This window comes from Loxodonta africana, chromosome 12 (genome assembly GCF_030014295.1).
Source record: "Loxodonta africana isolate mLoxAfr1 chromosome 12, mLoxAfr1.hap2, whole genome shotgun sequence".
NCBI lineage: Eukaryota > Metazoa > Chordata > Mammalia > Proboscidea > Elephantidae > Loxodonta > Loxodonta africana.
In genome coordinates this window covers 38,948,007-38,969,267 of record NC_087353.1, presented here as the reverse complement: position 1 = coordinate 38,969,267, position 21,261 = coordinate 38,948,007, and the positions used below count along the sequence as shown (strand labels likewise).

At 49.8% G+C, this 21,261-nt stretch overlaps 2 protein-coding genes across 5 annotated transcripts in view; one reads left to right on the top strand and one right to left on the bottom strand.

Moving 5' to 3' along the window:
• Positions 1-9,368: 9,368 nt before the first annotated feature.
• Positions 9,369-13,865, top strand: POMC (proopiomelanocortin). The gene is made up of 2 exons (XM_064294908.1): positions 9,369-9,500; positions 11,990-13,865. Exons 1-2 carry the CDS (start codon positions 9,369-9,371, stop codon positions 12,665-12,667), a joined length of 810 nt encoding a protein of 269 aa, XP_064150978.1. The 3' UTR covers positions 12,668-13,865.
• A 425-nt stretch (positions 13,866-14,290) lies between these two features.
• Positions 14,291-21,261, bottom strand: part of EFR3B (EFR3 homolog B) — a 114,127-nt gene continuing 107,156 nt past the window's right edge. For all 4 annotated transcript variants that reach the window (XM_064295116.1, XM_064295117.1, XM_064295118.1 and 1 more), the window contains exons 22-23: positions 21,031-21,080; positions 14,291-20,568 (exon numbers count right to left, since the gene is read on the bottom strand). In XM_064295116.1, coding sequence (XP_064151186.1) covers positions 20,463-20,568; positions 21,031-21,080 — 156 coding nt within the window. In that variant the 3' untranslated portion in view covers positions 14,291-20,462. The remainder of the gene's footprint in view (positions 20,569-21,030; positions 21,081-21,261) is intronic.

The window sequence follows — 21,261 nt, the reverse complement described above, 5'->3', positions numbered from 1 at the left end:
CTGTTCCATGTATGCCCCCAACCCTTGTCAGGTTCCTCTTGTTATTGTTGTTGTTAGGTGCTGTAGAGTAGGTTCCGACTCAAAGCGACCTTATGCACAACAGAACAAAACACTGACCAGTCTTGCGCCTTCCTTACAATCGTTCTTATGCTTGAGCTCATTGTTGCAGCCACTGTGTCAAACCACCTTGTTGAGGGTCTTCCTCTTTTCCGCTGACCCTGTACTCTGCCAAGCATAATGTCCTTCTCCAGGGACTGATCCCTCCTGACAACATGTCCAAAGTATGTAAGACACAGTCTCGCCATCCTTGCCTCTAAGGAGCATTCTGGCCGTACTTCTTCCAAGACAGATTTGTTCGTTCTTTTGGCAGTCCATGGTATATTCAATATTTTTCACCAACACCACAATTCAAAGGCGTCAACTCTTCTTCGGTCTTCCTTATTCATTGTCCAGCTTTCACATGCATATGATGCGATTGAAAATACCATGGCTTGGGTCAGGCGCACCTTAGTCTTCAGGGTGACATCTTTGCTCTTCAACACTTTGAAGAGGTCCTTTGCTGCAGATTTGCCCAATGCAATGCGTCTTTTGATTTCTTGACTGCTGCTTCCATGGCTGTTGACTGTGGATCCAAGTAAAATGAAATCCTTGACAACTTCAATCTTTTCTCCGTTTATCATGATGTTGCTCATTGGTCAAGTTGTGAGGATTTTTGTTTTCTTTATGTTGAGGTATAATCCACACTGAAGGCTGGGGTCTTTGATCTTCCTTAGTAAGTGCTTCAAGTCCTCTTCACTTTCAGCAAGCAAGGTTGTGTCATCTGCATAACGCAGGTTGTTAATGAGTCTTCCTCCAATCCTGATGCCCCATTCTTCTTCATATAGTCCGGCTTCTCATATTATTTGTTCAGTATACAGATTAAATAGGTATGGCAAAAGAATACAACCCTGACACACACCTTTCCTGACTTTAAACCAATCAGTATCCCCTTGTTCTGTCCGAACAACTGCCTCTTGATCCATGTAAAGGTTCCTCATGAGCACAATTAAGTTTTCTGGAATTCCCATTCTTCGCAGTGTTATCCATAGTTTGTTATGATCCACACAGTTGAATGACTGTGCAAAGGCCTTCGAGGTTCCTCTTACAGGAATTCTTAATTATGGTTTCTTTTTTTTTTTATTGACAAGAATCATAACAATAGTTACAATTCCCAGAACCCGCTCATGAGTCTTGCATGAATTGTGGTACACTTCGCGAGGTGGGGCTTTGAATCCCCGCAAGAAGCCCAGAGAGGTTAAGTCACCTGCCCAAGGTGGCAGAGTTCATGTTTTCTCCTCCAAGCCTACTGGCTCCTCCGTCTTCCTCATAGCCATGAACGACATCACCTGCCACCCAGTTGCTCTAACCAAAAATCCCCCAAATCAGCCTTAATCCCTCCCTTTGCTTCACTCCAACACCTGCTCCAAGTCCTGTTGATTCTGACCCCAGAACAGGGGACTGTGAGCTACTTGCCCTCTGACAGGCTCTCTAGACAACAGCCAGGGCCATCCTTAAAATGAGTTCCATTGCATCCCATCGTTGCTTTGCTTAAAATTCAGCAAACTCTTCCCTCTTGGCATAAAATCTAGGCCACTACCTAACACGACTTCACAGCCTCCAGGGTCTGACCCCTCCTGTCCCTCCATGCCAAGCGTTGTTCCCCTCCTCCTTGTTCCCACACTGTAGCAGCTCCTGGGACCTCTTAGCTTTTCTGCCTCAGGGCCTTTGCACACTCTGCTCTTTCTGCTGAGAAGCTTTTCTCTCACAGGACTGTGAACTGCAATTTTCTACTCTGTTTCCCTCCTTGTATTTATCACAGTTTGTTATTATTTGTTGACTGCTTTATTATCTGTCTTCTTGATGGAGCTGAAGGGCCTTGAGAGCAGGGACCAGGTCTGTTCTGACACAGTAGGGGTCAATAAACAGTTGTTAAGTGAGCCACTTCTGGGCACTCCAACCTGGCACTTTTCCCAACACTTCACTGCCTCGCAGTTGTAGGAGCTGCGATTAGCCCTCGCTCCAGCCCTCAGGGCTGAGCTAACGCTGGGTTCCAGGACAGTCTGCCAAACAGACAGACAGCAACCTCACCTCCTGAGTATCCTCTTCTCCAGAGAGATACTTCGCATTGGCAGTCCCCAGTGCCTGGATGTTGAGGGTCAGGCCGCCTTCCTTGTGGCTCCACCGTGTCCGGCTCTCCGCCACTGCTGTCCTCCCCGCTCTTTACCTCCCCTGTGGTGGCCAGCTCTGCACCTGTCCTTGTAACGCATTCACACCCCGGTGACATTGCTTTTCTAATTAAGGCTTCAGAGGTGAAAAGCTGGGATGACGACAGCAGCTCTGCCCTGCACCCGCAGCCACCTGAAGGGGGGCCCTTGGCACATCCACAGCCAGGTGTGAGTAGGTCACCCCAGCCCCAGGGATCTTCCTGCTCAAGTTTTCCAAACCCAACTCACCATCCGCCCAGCCCAAAAGATCCCTGAGTCTGCTCCTTTATTCCTCATTCATTTGTTCATTCATTTACTCATTTATTCATTCCTTAGACTTTGCGTTGGACTCACTGGGGCCAGTACTTCCATAAAAATAAGGAAAAGGGCTAGCACTTGTAGAACTAACTGGGGTCCAGGCGCTCCTCTAAGAGCTGTTATACTTACTACCTCATTTTCTCCATGTGACAGCTACAATCATCTGCCCCATCCACAGACGGGAAAACTGAGGCACAGAGAAATTGGAAATGTGCTCATGGCCACACAGCTAGGCATTGGTTGAGTTGGGTTAGTATCTGAGATTTTAAAAATCGTGTTGACTAACGTTATTAAAACCCTTCAAAAACTTTCACTTCTACTGGGGAAGCCAGCATAACTTGTCCAAGACAAGGTCATACAAGCTCCATAGACACATCCAACCTCCTTGAGGGACCGAATTACTGGGCTGAGGGCCATGGAGACCATAGTCTTGGGGAATGTCTAGCTTAATTGGCATAACATAGTTTATAAAGAAAATGTCCTACATTCTGCTCTGGTGAGTAGGGCCTGGGGTCTTAAAAGCTTGTGAGCGGCCATTTAAGATATCTCACTGGTCTAGCCCCATTGACAGTAAAAAAGAATGAATAAAACTAAAAACACAAGGGAAAGGTTAGTCCAAAGGACTAATGGACCACAACTACCAGACTGAGTCCAGTACAACTAGAGAGTCCCAGGCCACCACCACCGACTGCTCTGACAGGGATCACAATAGAGGGTACTGGACAGAGCTAGAGAAAAATGTAGAATAAAATTCTAACTCACAAAAAAAGACCAGATTTACTGGCCTGACAGAGACTGGAGAAACCCCTGGAGTAAGGCCCCTGGACACCCTTTTAGCTTCATAATGAAGTCATACCTGAGGTTCATCCTTCAGCCAAAGATTAGACAGGCCCATAAAACAAAATGAGGCTAAAGGGACACACCAGCCCAGGGGCAAATACTAGAAGGCAGGAGGGGACAGGAAAGCTGGTAATAGCGAGCCCAAGGTCGAGAAAGGAGAGTGTTGACATGTCGTAGGGTTGGTAACCAATGTCATAAAACAATACATGTACTAATTGTTTAATGAGAAGCTAGTTTGTTCTGTAAACCTTCATCTAAAGCACAATTAAAAAAAACAAAAAACAAATTTTCACTTCTGACAATGACAGAATAACTTGTAGAGGACCAGTCATTCCATTGAGAATAAGTAGAAAATTTGGGTAAAAAATGAAGTTGAAGACATTGCAGTAGTACCAAGGAATTAAGGGGGCAAGATCTCATAAGGAGGAAAATACATGGAGGCGAACATGATATTCCTCACCATATTTCCCCTAAAGCTATTTGTTGTTGTTGTTAGGTGCCATTGGGTCGATTCCAACTCATTGTGACCTTATGCACAACAGAACGAAACACTGACCGGTCCTGTGCCTTCCTTACAATCATTCTTATGCTTGAGCTCATTGTTGCAGCCACTGTGTCAAACCACCTTGTTGAGGGTCTTCCTCTTTTCCGCTGACCCTGTACTCTGCCAAGCATAATGTCCTTCTCCAGGGACTGATCCCTCCTGACAACATGTCCAAAGTATGTAAGACGCAGTCTCGCCGCCCTTGCCTCTAAGGAGCATTCTGGCCGTACTTCTTCCAAGACAGATTTGTTCGTTCTTTTGGCAGTCCATGGTATATTCAATATTCTTCACCAACACCACAATTCAAAGGCGTCAACTCTTCTTCGGTCTTCCTTATTTTTTGTCCAGCTTTCACATGCATATGATGCAATTGAAAATATCATGGTTTGGGTCAGGGGCACCTTAGTCTTCAGGGTGACATCTTTGCTCTTCAACACTTTGAAGAGGTCCTTTGCTGCAGATTTGCCCAATGCAATGCGTCTTTTGATTTCTTGACTGCTGCTTCCATGGCTGTTGACTGTGGATCCAAGTAAAATGAAATCCTTGACAACTTCAGTCCTTTCTCCGTTTATCATGATATTGCTCATTGGTCAAGTTGTGAGGATTTTTGTTTTCTTTATGTTGAGGTGTAATCCATACTGAAGGCTGTGGTCTTTGATCTTCCTTAGTAAGTGCTTCAAGTCCTCTTCACTTTCAGCAAGCAATTTACCAATCCATAAATGGCAAGGGCTGAGAGATGGCAAAATGAAACAAAAGGGACTTCTAAGAGACTGAGAATCTAAAGGGAACTATCAGCAGTCTTGTAGTGTTGGGGAGATGAAAATTGGAGTTCAGGGCTTGCCGAGGTAGAGGGACTCTAGAGAAAACTCCTTAGGAGTTCACTCAGGGAGTAAGGACAAACTAGAAATAGACCAGCTCTTATAAAGACTGAAACCAAGCTTGAATTGGCTCCATCTCAGATTGGATGACGGTTATCCGCTCCTAGTCTATCGATCTTCCTGAAGTTAAATCAACTCTTCTTCTGGAGAAAGATGACATCATCCTGAGTCTCCACATTTTTTTTTTTTTGTACACAATGTCTAAAAATTTACACTCATGAAATGATCAGGAATATCAAGAGACAGAACCAACAAAAAAAAGAACAGGAAATAGAAACAGAAACAGGTGATCCATATATTGAAATTAGCAGAACAGTAACTTCATGGTAAACATGTGGGTAAATCTAAATGAATATTTTTTGAATAAAACAATAATAATATCTTGCAGGGTTTTAAATGTATGAAGAATTAAAATACATGAAAAAGTAACACAAAATGACACTGGTAGGAGGAGAGGCCAAGGAAGGCTTCAGCGAGCAGGTGATGGTTGAGCTAAATCTTAATGCAAGAGCCCAATTTCCCTGGGTGGCTGGAGGGATGAAGGGGGAAGGCCAAGTGATAAACCCTTGTTTACTGTTAAGGAGCTTCCATCTCTTTTGTGACTCAAAAGGAAAGGATTAATGATTATAGATTCAACGTCATCAACCAGAAAACCTGAATTCTCAAGGGAGTCCAAAAGAGCATCAGATAGGAAATAAATGTCCTATCACTGGTGGATTAAACCAGCACCTTGATTTGAAGTTCGGCTCAGTTCCAACTCCCGGTGCCTCCCCATCCCACAGGGCTCCTCACAGTTTGGTTTTTCTTTTTTATTCCCAGTTAAGGCGAAGCCAGTCCCACTGCAGGTTTGAGTGCTGTCCTCTTCCCCCTGGCCTGACATTTAGGACTAGAGTCCAAGCCAGAACCCTAACTCCAGGCCAGATGTTGAGGACTCAGTCCCCAGCCAGCTCTCCCAGCTCATCGCCACAGAGGGGATCAGACGACACAGGGAAAGAAACTCCGCTTCTCTTCACAATGCACTCCTCTCCATTAAAGGACCTTTTTTCTTGGAGTTTGGTGCACAGGAGGGGGCCTGCTCTCGACTAGGCTCATGGGGAACAGACACTGTGGGGGGCAGAGCAAGGCAACTTCACACTCTCAAGAGGGCAGCCTGTCCTGGGCCCCAGGCAAGTGACTCCCTGACCTTCTGTGCAGGCCCCCACCCCAAGCTGAAATAGGGCGATTGCGATTTTCTGAGACATCTCACATCCCAGTTTCCAGGCATAGGGGAAATCTGAGGCATCACAGATGCAATCCCTTTGCAGTAATATTTACCACCCCATGAGAACGAGGCAGATGCAAGCCAGAGCACGCACACAGGTAACTTCATCCTCGCCTCAGCCACCTCAGCGGGGCACCTGGCCTGCCCCACACCAGGGTGCTAAGCTGCACATTCGCAAGGTGTACCCTTCGGCAGGATGGTGTTAATTCCAGCCTTCGGGGCAGAGCTACAACCCCCTCTGCAGGCACGTTGTCCTTTTGCTCAGTCCCTACCTGGAAGCCCCCTCCCCCGCCCTTCCGCCCCCCTTCCCATAGACGTGGCTTGTAGCGCTTGAAAAGGGCTGCCGGGAAGGTCCAGCGTCCACCCGGCCTAGCCCTGCAGGTATATAAGGACCGAGGACAGCGACGGAGAGCAGGAGAGCAGGAGGCAGCGAAGGCGAAAGGGTGGAAGAGAAGTGACGAAGAGAAGCCCCGAGCATCCTCGCCCCAGCGCAGCGGGAACCGCCCGGAGAGCAGCCTCCCCGCGACAGGTAAAGACGCAGCGGTGCAGCAGCCGCGCTCTTACCCCGGGACCCCCTGCCCCAGGGGCCTCGGATTGCTCTAGCGGTCTCAGAACGGTGCCCTCACTATGGTCCTTAGTTCTCTGAAAACTTTATGTGCTGACTGAGGCTGTGAAGCAGCCAGAGGTGAACAGCAACGGGGCGCTCCCGGACCGGCAGAAGCGACTGTGATGCGGCAATGGGGCTTGGCAGCCTCGACCCCACCCCACCTCTGGGACTTGCCTCAGGTCGAGGAGGCATCCCGGGGCTCGGGTGATGGGACACTGGGACTGCTAGGAGCCCTGAGACTCCTACCGCCTTCTGGGGAGGTCTTGAGAGAGCCCAGACTTTTGGCTCCTCTTCCTCTCGATTTATTGGGTAAAAAAAAAGGCGTCAAATAATTCATACTCTAGGGCAAATTAATGTCGGCAATGGGGCAGGAGAGAAAAGGCTAAAAGTCACAGTCAACTCCCTGCATTCCAGACTTTTTTGGGACTCAGAGCCCTGAATCCTCATTTCCCTGCCCACCTTAGTGCACCAGTTGTGGCTGTGCTATGACAATGAGGTGATTCTTCTGTCCCTTATATGGCAGGACAGTCCAGTCCATCCTCCACAAGACCCTTGGGCGCTGAAAACAGGTGGCTGTGGTGGGGGCTGTCCAAGGTTCTGAAACACGGTATCTGGCTTCAGGTGCCCTTCACGGGACCACAGAGTGAAAATCTCTTGGGGAGACCTTAGGCTGGGGAGGGGGTGGGCAGCCATTTGAGCGACCCAGGCTCAGGCCAGGGGGGTTTCCAGTGAAGGAGAGAGGGCTGCAGACATTGTGGGTCCCCCCAAATGACGTACGTGCTTCACGGATGGGGGGAAGGTGGAGGCTCTCACCGGATGAGTGGGCACAGTCAAGGAAAGTAAAAGTGTGAATTTGTTCTGTCAATTGTTGAGGTATGTACCAATGGTGGATGAATGAGTGATTTAACGTTCCTTTGACACTTTCATTATAGGACTTAATGCATGTGCAATAGTGCAAGGGCAAAGCTCTGTGCTTCTAGTCTTTACAGAAGGGCACAACCAGGGTGCGATTTTAGAGTAACGAGCAAAGATATTCTGAAATCGAAAATGATTGTCAATTTGTTGTTGGTGGGGTGGTTACAAAAAGTCCGGTTACTTCAGGGGAGCTGACCTGGGTGAGGAGAAGAGGGAAACTAGAGATGTTGCCCCTTCCCCTCACCCAGTCTCAGTTGTTGGGACTGTCAGACCTGTATCATTTTACTTCTTTCTCTACAAATGTTTTATTTAGCTCACAGCCATTCACTCACATGTAGGAAGTTCTGATAAGTGTAGTTCTTCTATAGAAATGTTGGCATTAAAAATAGCAAATTTCTATTTATTTTTCCAAAGCTTCTGATTATTGGACTCTAACACTCTTCCTACTTACAGGTACTTTTTTTGTTACTTACAAAAAATGACAAAAAGTGATACTTGTTCATTGTAGAAAAAAGAAAATACAAATAAGCAAAAAGAGAAGTTGCTTTCAGAATTAACATTTTAGCAGAATGGAGCTGGGCGGTGGGGCGGGGAGCAGGGGAGCGAGAATGTTATCACACTGTTCAACCCAACCAGTGGGCAGAAGGAGAGGACATGCTCTCTGGCGCTTTTCAGGAGGGCCTGAAATCATGCAGTAGGTTTTTTAAGAAAATGGAAGTCATTCCAGAATGGTCAACTTTGAGGAGGGTTGGAATATTGTTGATGGGACAGTCAGACCTGTATCATTTTACTTCTTTCTCTACAAATGTTATTTTACACTTGGCCATAGTGACATTAACTATCATCTCACTGCTTTTCCTGTAGCATCTGGGCATTTTTCTAACCCAAATATTTTGTGAGGCCTCAGAACTTTGATCTAAATTGCCTTGTTCACCAACTTTGGACTATGTACTTGGACCAGTATCAGCAGGCTACTACAGAACCAGCCTGCCCCTGTTCTCTACTGGATGTCAAGGTGGACCAATTCTCTCTGTTGCCCCTTCAGTCTGAGGCGCTGCCAGGCCACTCACTGGCTGCCAGCGCCATCTAATGGCTACTCTGAAAATGCCATTCTGAAGGGAGTTCTGAGCTGACCCAGGTCTTTGGGAATGGGGTGAGGGTGAGACAGAGAGAAGGAAGTGGCTTCCTGAGGTGGACAGTGAGGGCCAGGAAGGACTTCTGTTTCCAAAGCCTGCACCAACACAAAAGAGAGATTTCTTTAGGCGAACTTATTTTAAAATGCAAATGTTCATTAGGAGTGACAAAACAATTAGCCATGCACACCTTAATGTGAATTACGTTCCTCGTCTAATTAGGTTTCTTTCCAACAGCTGGCTGAGAAGATATTCTGAAATCAAAAATGATCGTAGGTTTGTTATTGGTAGGATGGTTACAAAAGCTCTGGTTGCTTCGGGGGAGGGAACTAGAGATGTGAGGAAAGGGCTGGATGCAGGGGGGCAAGAGAAACCCTCGGTTCTCCCCTCCTGTCTGCTCTCCTCTTTACTGCGTCCTGGCCTCTTGACCTCAGCATCTACCTAAAGGTACTTCCTGGAATCTCTGGAAGTTCTTTGCTCCTGTCCTCAAAAAGCCCTGAGCTCCGCAGCTGAGTGTGTTGTTAATGTTGGCTTGCACTCCTTCCTGGTGAGTGGCCAACATTGTTCTGCTCCTTGCAGGGGTCCCACCAAACCTGTTTGTCTCTGCAGAGCTGCAGCCTGCCTGGAAGATGCCTCGATCCTGCTGCAGCTGCTCAGGGGTCCTGCTGCTGGCTTTGCTGCTTCAGGTCTCCATGGAAGTACGCGGCTGGTGCCTGGAGAGCAGCCAGTGTCAGGACCTCACCACGGAAAGCAACCTGCTGGTACGTGGGTCACGGCTGTCATCTTGGTTTGGGCATCAGGTGACCCTGGGCTGGGGCTGGGACAGCTCAAAAGAAAGGGGTGCGGGGAAGGTGAAATTCATTCCCAGTGACAGAGGTGACTCAACCTAGGGTGGGGACAGAGCTCTGGGGTGAAGTCAGAAATGGGTCAATTTGGGGAGAAAGCAGCTTCAGGGAGATGGGTCTTGTCTACAATTTCTGCTTGATTGTCCTTATTCTTGCCTAGTCTTCCTGTATGGAGACCTCACACGACTTACATTATTTAGAGATACTGCCTCCCTAGTATGTCATTAAGAAAATGATAACAATAGTAATAACAATTATTCCCTCAATTGATCCTGTATTTTCAATCTTTTAACCCACAAAGTGTTCCTTTTTAAATAACCTCATATCATTATGCTCTCCACTCCATGTCCTTTTCTTTTTATCCATACTACCAGTTCCAAAAGCGGCCCTGGTGGCACAGTGGTTAAGTGCTTGGCTGCTAACCGGGAGGTCAGGGGTTCGAACTCCTCAGCTGCTCCTAGGGAGAAAGATGGGGCAGTCTGATTCTGTTAAGATTTACATCCTTGGCAACTCTATGGAGGCAGTTCTACTCTGTCCTATAGGGTTGCTATGAGTTGGAATAGACTCAGCAGCAGTAGGTTTGGTTTTGTTTTACCATGTACAAAGCCAGCTAGGCAGTTCCCCAAATCACCTCCAGAGGGAAAAGGAAAAACTAAGGTACGATTTTCCTCTAATTGGTGTCAAATATGGCATGCTTCTTCTGGAGAGCTGGCCTTCTGCCATGTTCATCTGCAGCTTTTCCAGGAGCACGTAAGAGCCCTCCTAGCCAGGCAGCTCCCTCTAGGTCACCGCAATGTATGTGGGTGTATTTGTATCGGTGGGGGGTGTACATGAGAAACGATACTCTTAAAAGACAGACTGCAGGTGTCAGTGACTGAGATTCCATCCTGCTGCCGGCACCTGCAGAAGCCCTGGTGGCATAGTGGTTAACTGCTACGGCTGCTAACCAAAAGGAAGGCAGTTCGGATCCACCAGGCGCTCCTTGGAAACTTTATGGGGCAGTTCTATTCTGTCCTATAGGGTCAGTATGAGTCGGAATCGACTCGACGGCGCTGGATCTGTGGCCAGCACCTGCCAGGTGAGGGTGGAATCCACATCACTACATTCTGTCGTTTTCATTGGAGAAGCTGAGTTAAGGTGAAGTTAGGAAAGACTTTCCCAGACACATAGGTTTCATGTGGGGGGGGGGGGAAGCCCAGGGGATTCTGTGAGTTCCAGTTCAGAGAGACTCAGGGACTCTTGATTTGAGACACCCTCTGCCCAGCCTTTCCTGCTGAGGGAAAGGGCACTGGACACAGTCGGAGCCCATGGACTCTGGTTCTGGTTCTCTCAGGGCTGCGGGACCCTGGTCAGGTCTTTCACCCCTGGAGCCTCCTGTTTTGTCTCTGTCCAGTGAAGGGGAGGGAATTTCAACTAGATTTTCCCCCCCCGACTGTTAACATTTTGCAGTGTTGTAATTCTAAATCCTTGGAATAGGAAATTCCCAACTCAACAGAGTGGGTGGGATCCTTTTGTTTCCTCTTCTGTAGTCCCCAAGTAACTGAATCTTAAGGCTGCTGCCTAAGGGTCGTTTTCTGAAACAAATACCACAATTGAGTCTTCTAGGGAAAGGGACAAGAGATATAGATTCCATAACCTGTGTAATAGAAACCACCCTGACTTTCCACACCTTCCTGCAGTCAAAATGAAGTAACACGGAGGGAGTCCCCTTCCCCCAAGCTCAGTGATTGGGGAATGCACAGGGGAGATTAGCTCAGAAGACTTCAAAGAGCTGGAGAAGTGCCAGGTGGGTGTGGAAAGATGTGAGCTGTGGAGCAGGGACAGGGCTGGTTAGGTCATGAGGTAGGTTTGTAGGTCACTGTGACATGGTTGAGGCATTATGGGAAATACAGGCTCTAGAGGGCAGATTTCTACCACCTGAAGAGATTCTGCCTCCAAATTTCTGCTGAATAGCCCTCCTAGACTTGGACTATATTTATTTATTAGATAGTTATTACCTACCAACAAGTACCACGCATCTACCATTTATTGGGCAATTCCCATTTATCAGGCATGTAACAGCAAGATGTTGACCCTGCTCACAAAAGCTATGAAAGGATAGACAAGTAAACCAGAGCGGGATGGGGTGTGGTTGCCGCCATGCAGAAGTACGCAAGAAGCCCAGGGGACAAAACAGGCAACATCCTTGCTGAGTCCTAGAAGATGTCAGTGGATGCCAAGAGGGAGGGTGGGCACGCATTCCCGGTAGGAGGCCCATTACAGCAAAGGCCTAGAGACATAACTTGGGGGCAGGAAGCTAAGTGGGTGGCACATCATGGGGGCCGCGGCGCGTTTGGGGGAGCTGCGGCAGGGCCGGGCGAAGGTTTCAGGCCTCCCTCACGACCTCGCGTCTCTCCCCCGCCCAGGAGTGCATCCAGGCCTGCAAGCTGGACCTGTCGGCCGAGAGGCCCGTGTTCCCCGGCAACGAGGAGCAGAGGCTGACCGAGACCCCCCGGAAGTACGTCATGGGCCACTTCCGCTGGGACAGGTTTGGCCGCCGAAATGGGAGCAGCGGCGGCGGCGCAGGGCAGAAGCGGGAGCAGGGGCTCGCGGCGGGCGACGGCGGCGACGTGCTGCCCGCGGGCGGCCCCGGGCTCCGCGGCGATGGCCCTGAGTCGGGCCCGCGCGAGGGCAAGCGCTCCTACTCCATGGAGCACTTCCGCTGGGGCAAGCCGGTGGGCAAGAAGAGGCGCCCGGTGAAGGTGTACCCCAACGGCGCCGAGGGCGAGTCAGCCGAGGCCTTCCCCCTCGAGTTCAAGCGGGAGCTGGCCCGGGAGCGGCCCGAGCCGGCGCGCGGCCCCGAGGGCCCGGACGAGGGCGCGGCCACCCAGGCCGACCTGGACAATGGCCTCGTGGCGGAGGTCGAGGCGACGTCGGCCGAGAAGAAGGACGAGGGGCCCTACAAGATGGAGCACTTCCGCTGGGGCAGCCCCGCCAAGGACAAGCGCTACGGCGGCTTCATGACCTCCGAGAAAAGCCAGACGCCCCTGGTGACGCTGTTCAAAAACGCCATCATCAAGAACGCCTACAAGAAGGGCCACTGAGGGCGCAGTGGGGCTGCATTCCCTGGGAAGCCGGCCCCAAAGCCACCTTTTCGCTGCCCCAGTCCTCCTGCCGCCTCCCAGCCTGGCTCTGGTACTCGCTCAGGAGGTGATAGCGGCAGGTGTTCAGCCCTTTAAAGCTGTCTGTAGTTAGGAAATAAAACCTTTTAAATTTCACACCTGATTCTGACTTTGAATGTAGACTGGGTGAATAAAATAAAAATACATGTGGATCAAAAAGAGCGGCATACATTGGAGGAAGGACAGGATGGTTTCTATGTGACCCAACTGTAGTATCGTGAAATAGGAAAGAAAAAGACTTCCCTTCCCCATAACGTTGGAAACCCTGGTGGCGTAGTGGCTAAGTGCTAAGGCTGCTACCCAAAGGGTTTAGCAGTTCAAATCCACCAGCTGCTCCTTGGAAACTCTATGGGGCTGCTATGAGTCGGGATCGACTCTAAGGCACTGGGTTTGTTTTTTGGTTTTCCCTGTACTGGGCACCCAAGTGGTTTGGGATGCTGATGGCTCAGGGTGGCTGTCTGTCCATATCATTGGCCTTTTGCCATCTGAAAAGCAACGCCCATATTTAAACGCTTTTGGAAAAGTCAGTTGTTTACTGGAGCAGTCACTTGATAGGCAACTTGTAGGTACATCTAGGGCTAGAAGCCAAGAGGTGGGAGCCAGGCAGGACCTCAGCAAGATGCACCCTGCCTCAAGCAGTAGATTGTGCCACTAATGACATGAACAGTTCAAGACAGAAGTTGGAGGAATATACAAATGCCACAGCTTATAACAGATATTTCCTCTCAGAATCCTGCCTTCCATTGCCCAAAGCTGTCCAGAGCCTCTTTGCCATCACAGGACTCAGGCAGGAAGAGCTGCCACCCCAGGTGTCATCTTATGTGGGAGTCTCAGCATCCTACGACAAAAGCCTGGGACTTAAGTCCACGAAGTGGTGCCCAGGCCTTGGACCCGGACTTGCACAGAGAGGAGCGACATGGCGAGGGAAGCTGGGCCACAGCTAGGCCAAGGTGGACAGTTCTAGGGAGAAACTTTATTACTGTGTTATTGTCATTGCTGGTGTCCATATCCTGTAGTAATGAAGCAGCAGCTTTATTCACCCCACTCCCAGGGGCTTTTCAGGCCCTCCCCAGCGCAGTCACAGGCCAAGTTGCCTGAAAAGAATGCATCCACCAATGTCTCAGGCCCTTGAGGGGGCAGCAGCTGGGCTAGCTGGTGTTAGGAAAGACCTGAGGCTGCTGCATAGACAGAGCTATAAAAAAACCCCATTATGTTGTCCATTTGTGGTTTCCTTGGTGTAGGCGTGAAACTGACTTTTTTCCAAATAAAATTTGGAATGTGGGAGGAGTCTTAACACTCCTAGGATGGCCATGTTTCCCACCCTCTTCCACTGGGTGGAAGACCACTCAGCAATGATTCCTAAACAAGTGACCATAGGGACTTCAGGGTCTTCTGGTTCCTGTCCAGCTCCTAAAGCCGACCGGACGTGGGTCATGGCCCACAACCAGGGGTCTCTCTGGGCTGTGAGGTGGGAAGCCGTGGCAATGCCTCCCTGGATCACAGTCCGGTAATGCTCAGGACCACGTGTGTGACCTTTGGCAGGTCTCTAAACTTCTTCCAGATTGAGTTCTCTCATCTGCCCTGTCCCCTCGTAGTGTGAGGGCTATTGTGAGGATTAAACGAGAAAATGGATGTGATCATCTTTTTGTTACTGAAAAGTTAAGGGTGAGAGCTGAGGGTTGGTATCAGTTTGAATTTGGCTGCACTTCCAGGCTACTCACAGATATTCTCTTCTTCAAATACATGTCTCACCCCCACAGACGCACACACCCGTGGAGGCAAACATCTGTGTAAATACAGCACGGTATACACAGGTGTGGACACACGATGCTCCTTCCCGTCGCTCAGGCCTGAGTCTCCAGTCTCCAGGTCCCCAGGCTCTCTTTTCCCCCTTGCTGTGCCGGAGCTCCTCCTTTGCAGGCTTCCCAGCTCCAGCCCTTCTCTTCATTCTTTGTGCTCCCTGACCAGGCCACGACTATCACAGCAGCTTCCTAACTATCTGATCTTCTTGTCCCCAGGCACTCTCCTCCCCAACCCATCATACACAAATTCTTTATATTAACGCATATGAAACCTTGCTTTCTCCACAATACTCCCTGGCTCAAGAGCCTATTTTCCAACAATTCCAAACTATTGGGTTAGCATGCAGGGCCCTTGTCAACAGGGCTCACTCTCCTTACCTAACCCCCCTTCTCATATTTCCCTGGATGAAAGCTCTCTGCCTCACGCCTAGTCTCCTCACTGGCCTTCTCTTACCCTCCTCCACCCTTTGCCTGGAATGCTCCCACCTCTGCTGCCATTTCTTTTTGAATATTATCTTTTCTTCAACAGGAGCCCAGGCTCAAGTCCCCCTATGCTGGGAAAGTCATGATTTCTTCCAGCCAAACCTAATCATTTCGTGTTTCTGCATCAGCCCCCTGTGCACCGAAGGGCCTGCTGTCCTCCCTGGAATGGCAAGTCTTCCTGCATGTATGTTTGTCCTTTCCTCTTGGGGAAACTATAAGCTCCACAAAGGCAGAAGTCAAGTGGTATATTTCTTTTATATCTCCTGGAGGAGGACAAAATGTTTGGTGAAGTAGAGGGCCAGTGAGGGTAAGGGAGATGGATTGGCACAATAACTGCAACAATGGACTTGAACATGCCAGTGATAGTGAGGAAGATGCAGGACCAGGCAACGTTTTGTTCTGTTGTGCATAAGGTCTCCATAAGTCAGGGTTGACTCGACAGCAGCTCTACCTACCTGTCTGTCTTTCTATCTACCTAACCTATCTCCTCATGCTTTGATGTTTTGATGCTCTGGAAGTTCCCAATTAAATAAGCCCATAGGGAATGCACCCTGGGAAGTCCTGATGTGAGGGGAGTCAGAATCCTTAAGAAAACATCTCTCCCCAATGTGGGTTATATTGAATGGGCTAGATTCTGGTTGCTAGAACGAAGGAATGGGCCCAGGCCTTCCTATCTGAGGATGCTCCCATGCTGGGAATTCTGGGCACCATATTCCCACCTTGGTAACATCCTTTCTCCTCCCTCCTTCCTTCTGAGGCAGGTAATGTAATGGTCGGTGAGGGTGGCTAAATGTCAGCGGTAAACATGGTATTTTCAGATCCTGTTTGCACGTCCAAAAACCATTTAAAGAAATGAACTAGACAGCCATGTGGTGACAACATTAACATTTATTTGAAAAGGGCATCATAAAGGCTCACTGGGAAATCACGACTAATCATCCTAAAGAATGAGTTTGCTAAGAGTCCTTCCTACGTTCCCCCCACTCCCCTTTCCCTGTTTCTAAAATAAAACTAACTTGACTCAATGAGTTTAAAACACAGAAAACTGCCACAGGCACTAGTTCTGCACTCACATATAAATACGTCAGCTATTATATACATATGTGTTCAACTGCAGACTATAATCCATACACGCATGCGTATGGGCACACGCACACACTCAGCCAGTTCATGGTGGCCTACATGGGCGAAGACATGGAACAGTGGATGGGCGGCAGCTCTTGTGGGTTTACAACTCCACAAGCCCAGACTCCACAACTCCACGAGCCAGAACCAACAGTCGTGGAGGAAGAGCTTAGGGGGAAGGTGACAGGCTAAGGCCCCAAGGTCTCCCGAACAGGTAACTGCCTCCAGCCCCAGCAGGGCCACAGAGCTCCTCTTGCCGCCCCGTCTTCTGACCACTGCTTCTTAGCCAGGCTTGAGGAAAGGGCCCCATGACCATCCTTCTGCAGTCTTCACACTTAGGTCTGATTTGGGGCTAAGAGTCATTTTAACCAGAAGATTCCGGGGTTAATGGGTTGAAGAGGCAACAAGCTGCCCTAACCCCACTCCCCAGATGTAAGAAAGATACGCTGTTTCAGCACTACCTGCCTGGGAGTCTGTAGATCACAGGAAGCAGGTGTAGCCTGCCCTGATAACATGGCCTCCCCAGCTCACCCGTAAACCCAGTGTTCACTCAAACCGCTCAGATCCAGTCCTTTCCCCCAGACCCCTGGCTGGCCAGCTTCCATTGTCTGGTCATGAAGAGGAATTATGGAAAACCTGGGGCAGTGGAATGGCAACTGAAAGGTGTTGAGACCCAGGGTCCCCAGTGAAGCCCAGAGATTGGCCTTTGAGCCACTTACAGAACCCCCAGTGCTGTTCTAATTCTGAGTCCAGCTGAAATGTATCCTGTGAGACCCAGAACACCCAGGGCCAAGGGCAGCACATACGCAGCCCCTAGCACTTCTCCAAGCACTTCAGTTGTCCCAGGTCCCACCTCTTCACTGCTGACCCACTTAGGTTTGTACTTGTGCGGGGGGCGGAGGGGTTAGACAGAGGAGGGTATGAGAACTTTTTTAGTTCTTCTGACCTGCTTAGACTCCTTTTCTGGTAAGGAGGCTGTTTAGGAGTCAAGAAACCACTTACTCTTGCTTTTAAAAGAGAGAGGGAAATGCCACCAGCCCAGGACACTGGGGACCCCCTTGCAAGTAGAAGAGAAGGAGCCTGTAAGATCACATTGGTCCTCCTGCTGGTCTGCTCCTTTACGCACTCATGCCTCACCCAACCTAATGGAGCAACCAGCTAACGAATGTATTTATGTCTATTAAGTTTTACCAGCAACATGCTCAACAACCTTACCCTTGCCCGCAGAGCAAGAGTCTTCAGCTCTGGGGAGTAGCTGATTTGAATGAGCCCGCTGACTCCTTTGGGCTCAAATTCACAACAGAGAAGAGTGGCAAAAAAAGGGGCCGGTTGCATGAAACCCTGCTGCCTGATGCCAGAGGGTTAGGAAGACAGGAAGCTGTGATGCTAGACCAAGGGTCCGGGCACGTTCCTCCCTTCTAGAGAGCCCATCAAACCCGGCTTCACTCTCTCCTAGGCCTTGTGGTGGGGTGGAGGAGACTGTCTACCATTTCATTTTCTGTTCAAGGTAACCCTCACCTTAAACTCTGATGCTGAGGCATATTTGGCAGAATCCAAATTCTACTCCATGTCAGCAGGCTCTCTGGTATTCTACTGAGGGTAATTTCAAACTGAAGTGGAGAAGACAGCCCTCAAAAATGGCCAGTTCTCCAAAAGAAATGCCTTTTTGTTTGCAGAGGTAATGCAAAGCAAAAGCTGCCTTGGATTGATGGAGAGGAACAGCGGGTTGAGAGTATACAGAACGGGAACTCTGTGCCTTTGCCTTCCAGTCCCAAGATGGGGGCGAGGGACAGACATCTTAGTGGACCTGAGATCTCTGGTTCTCATGTTGGCTCTACCAACAGACACCAGGGAAATGACTCCCAAGTCCCAGAACAGGGACCCCATGGGTAGCATTCAGGGTGAAGTTGTCATGGGGTAGACACTAAAGTTAAGTAGATACAAGAAAGAAACAGAGCATCTCGCTCTCATCAAAGTCAAGCATAGGATTAAAAGACGGAAGGAACTAGTGAAGAAAGGCATGTTTGTAGCTCAGGATTTAGATTTTCTTTAACATTTGTTCCAAAAGTTATTTGGACTAAAGTTGGCTTGAAGTTATTTTAAACTTGGTTTCTTAGTAAAGAGATATTAAAGAGCAATCTAAGATCATGCTTGTAAAGTTAGGTTGGGCATATGCCAAAGCCCTGGAAGCACAGCCAGAGAGCTGTGGGGACAGCAGGGGCGCTGGCCTTGGGCCTCATCATTGTGCAGGCCATTCAGAGCCACATGCTGCAACACACTGGCAGCGGCCAGGGGAAAGAGTGTCATCTTCAGTGTGGAAACTATGGGAACGAGAGTCAGCTATGCCCCCTGCCCAGGAAATTTTTTGCACAGGTAATAGGGAAATGCCTATGTTAAGGTTCTCCCTGGTGAAAAAGACACCAATCTGTCCTAACAATCCCACTCTCACTGTGCGTCACAGCAAGGCCCAGTGCAGAGATGGGACCTGAGGGGTTTCCTGGGACTGCCCTCCCCTTGGCACACATGGCCCTCCTGGCTGCATGCCACACTGCCTAAACTTGTACCTTAAACAGATTGCTCCGGGCCAAGAAGTCTCCCCATCCTCCCTCTTTTTAAAAAGCACATTCTGCAGGGAGAGGCCATTCAACCATTCACAACTTCCTGTACCTGAGGGTTATATCAGCTCTGAAACTGTGAGGAGTTTGACTGGAAGGAAAAAAAAAGACTATGTTGGACCACAGGGTACTGTCATGGGAGGGTAGCCTAGGTGCGAGGTTCTACCAGAGAAGGTTCTGGAGGGTAAAGGCACCTGGAAGGCGGGATCAGAAAGGGAAGTGGGAGAGAGAGAAGCAAGTGGCCTCCCTCGCGGCTCTGCTGTTCTTTGCATCAGCTCCTCCTCTGCACGTGCTGGTCACACAGAGACAGGTAGGCACACTCAGGGAAAATGGAAAACCCAGGAGCCCAAAGCAGTTCCCATTGCCTCTCCCCAGGTCACGAGCTCCGTTGATTGGCACAGATGTCCCAGACTTCATTCAAAGAGTGAAGGAACCATTCCAACATTAGTTGCTAGATCCTTCTTTCCTCAAATGGCATATCCAAAAGGTTGACTTTTGACATTCTTGAGACCCAAAGTGTCACTTACCCCAACTGACCCTCCACTACCCCTGTCCCCCACCCAGGCAAGGTTGGGAGCTTCTTCCATAGGTGGGGAGGTGGGCAGGCCTCAGGGGGCCCCTGCAGTTCCTCCTCTTTCTTGAGTCATTTAGAACAAGATTATCTTGATCTGCCCTCCCTCAACCCAGAGGCTCTAGAAATACCTTGGGATCATCAGGAAGAAAGACATCAAAGAGGGAGAACCCAACTAAGAGAAACATCCAGAAGGGAAAGAACCGTGGGAGGGCCCTAATAAGCTCCCTATGAACAAAGGAGATGAGAAGATGCTACAGAGGGACAAGACTGCCCCACTTTCACCTGCTGCTCTTCTACAGGAGCAAGGCCCACACAGATGCTCCCTGGCTCAGCTGCCCAGCCTGGGAGAAGCAGCCCTCTATCCCCAGACCCACCCACCCTTCGTTTCACCCTTTCTACCCCCATGGTGTCTCTAACCCTTACTCCTACTATGAGGGCTCAATGTTGTTTGATAACAGGAAGGAATATGAACAGACAACTAGCATGGTGAGCAAGAGAGTGGAAGAAACACCTGTGACTAGGGGCCTCTAGGCCCTCAAATGGGGACTGAGGGAGGGGTGTGCTCAGAATGGGAATAACAATTCCATCTTCCAGCTCTCGACACTGTCACCTCATTACGAGAGGAGCTTTCCTAAGTTCCTCCAGATTGTACTCCCTGGCTCCTTTGACGACCTATGTCCCCTCCTAGTTCCCGAGCCCCTCTCCTCAGCCCCTTCTCTGGAGATGACAGATGTGTCCCTGTAGTCCCACTCCCAGTGAAAGCTCTTCTTACTACACTAAATGGGGGCTTCTTTAGGTCCCTCAGCCTCTCTGTGGAGACACCCCCAGGATTCTCTGCCTCTAGCTGACACCAGAGAAGAGACAAAGGGCACAGGCGAGATGCTTATTGAGGGGTAGGCAGCTGGATCTGCCTCAGGGAAGATGAGGAAGAAGCAGGAGGACTGACAGGGAACCAGAGAAGGCCTGGAGGCTTCACCTTGGCTTAGCTGGGAAGGTGCTGCCATCCCAGGCACCATTCTTCTCTGAGATCCCAGTTAGATTTTCATGTCATGGGGGTGGGGGTGAGGGTATGCCCCTTCCTCAGCCCCATCCCTCTCAGGACCACAGCCTCTTGGAGTTCAGTAGACACACAGATCCGGAAACTTCATCTCGTAGACAGGGATGGAGTGGCTCTGAGGCTGACCGTAGGCTGCGGTGATGGTCCCTGATGGGCTTGGTGGGGGCCTGTGGGGGCAGGAACGTATGGAGAAAGGCATGATGAGGGAATTGTGGGGTCCCTCCCCTGCACAACAAAACATAGCAGCTGATTGGGGTTTCTCTTTCCCATAGAAACTGCAGACCGTGTCACTCCACGGGCTCCCAGGGGTTCAAGTAGTTCTAGAATCTATAGCTTGGAGTCAAGCTTTACTGCAGGCCCTACAGTGACATTGTTGCTTTAGAAAGTAAAGCAGCAGCCTGGGACACCAGGCCTTCTGGCCATTCTCCAGGTTTCTCGGAGCCTCTCTCGCTCTTCCCCTCTAATCTCTATTTTCTTGTCTGGGGAGGGGGGTCAGTGGCTGACTCCAGCCCTGGGGACAGAGGCTGGGGGGTGGGAGGTTGAAGACAGGTATGAGAGGAAGACTTGACAGGAGGAGCCCCAACCTTGGGCCACAGAGGTTGGGGTCCCCTGCCAGGGTTGCCACTTACCGGATGGTAATTTCAAAGATCTGATTGAGCTTGCTCTGCAGCAGTGATGCCTAGACACAAAGAGGGAACAGTGAGCTGGGTGGGCTCCCCAGAACCTCTGCTGGCTGGCCCACAAGTCCACCGATCTAGAGTGTGCACTGGAGGTGTGGGGCAGGGGCAGCCTTAGGAGAGGACCCAGGTACAAGGTAGTTCCCTGCACTTCTAGGTTGGACCCTGACTGTACATTCAGAT

Excerpts from the sequence above, each read along its gene's own strand:
- POMC (XM_064294908.1), top strand. The coding sequence starts at position 9,369 with ATGCCTCGATCCTGCTGCAGCTGCTCAGGGGTCCTGCTGCTGGCTTTG. Across the intron at positions 9,501-11,989 it reads CCACGGAAAGCAACCTGCTG|GAGTGCATCCAGGCCTGCAA; the intron begins GTACGTGGGTCA and ends TCCCCCGCCCAG.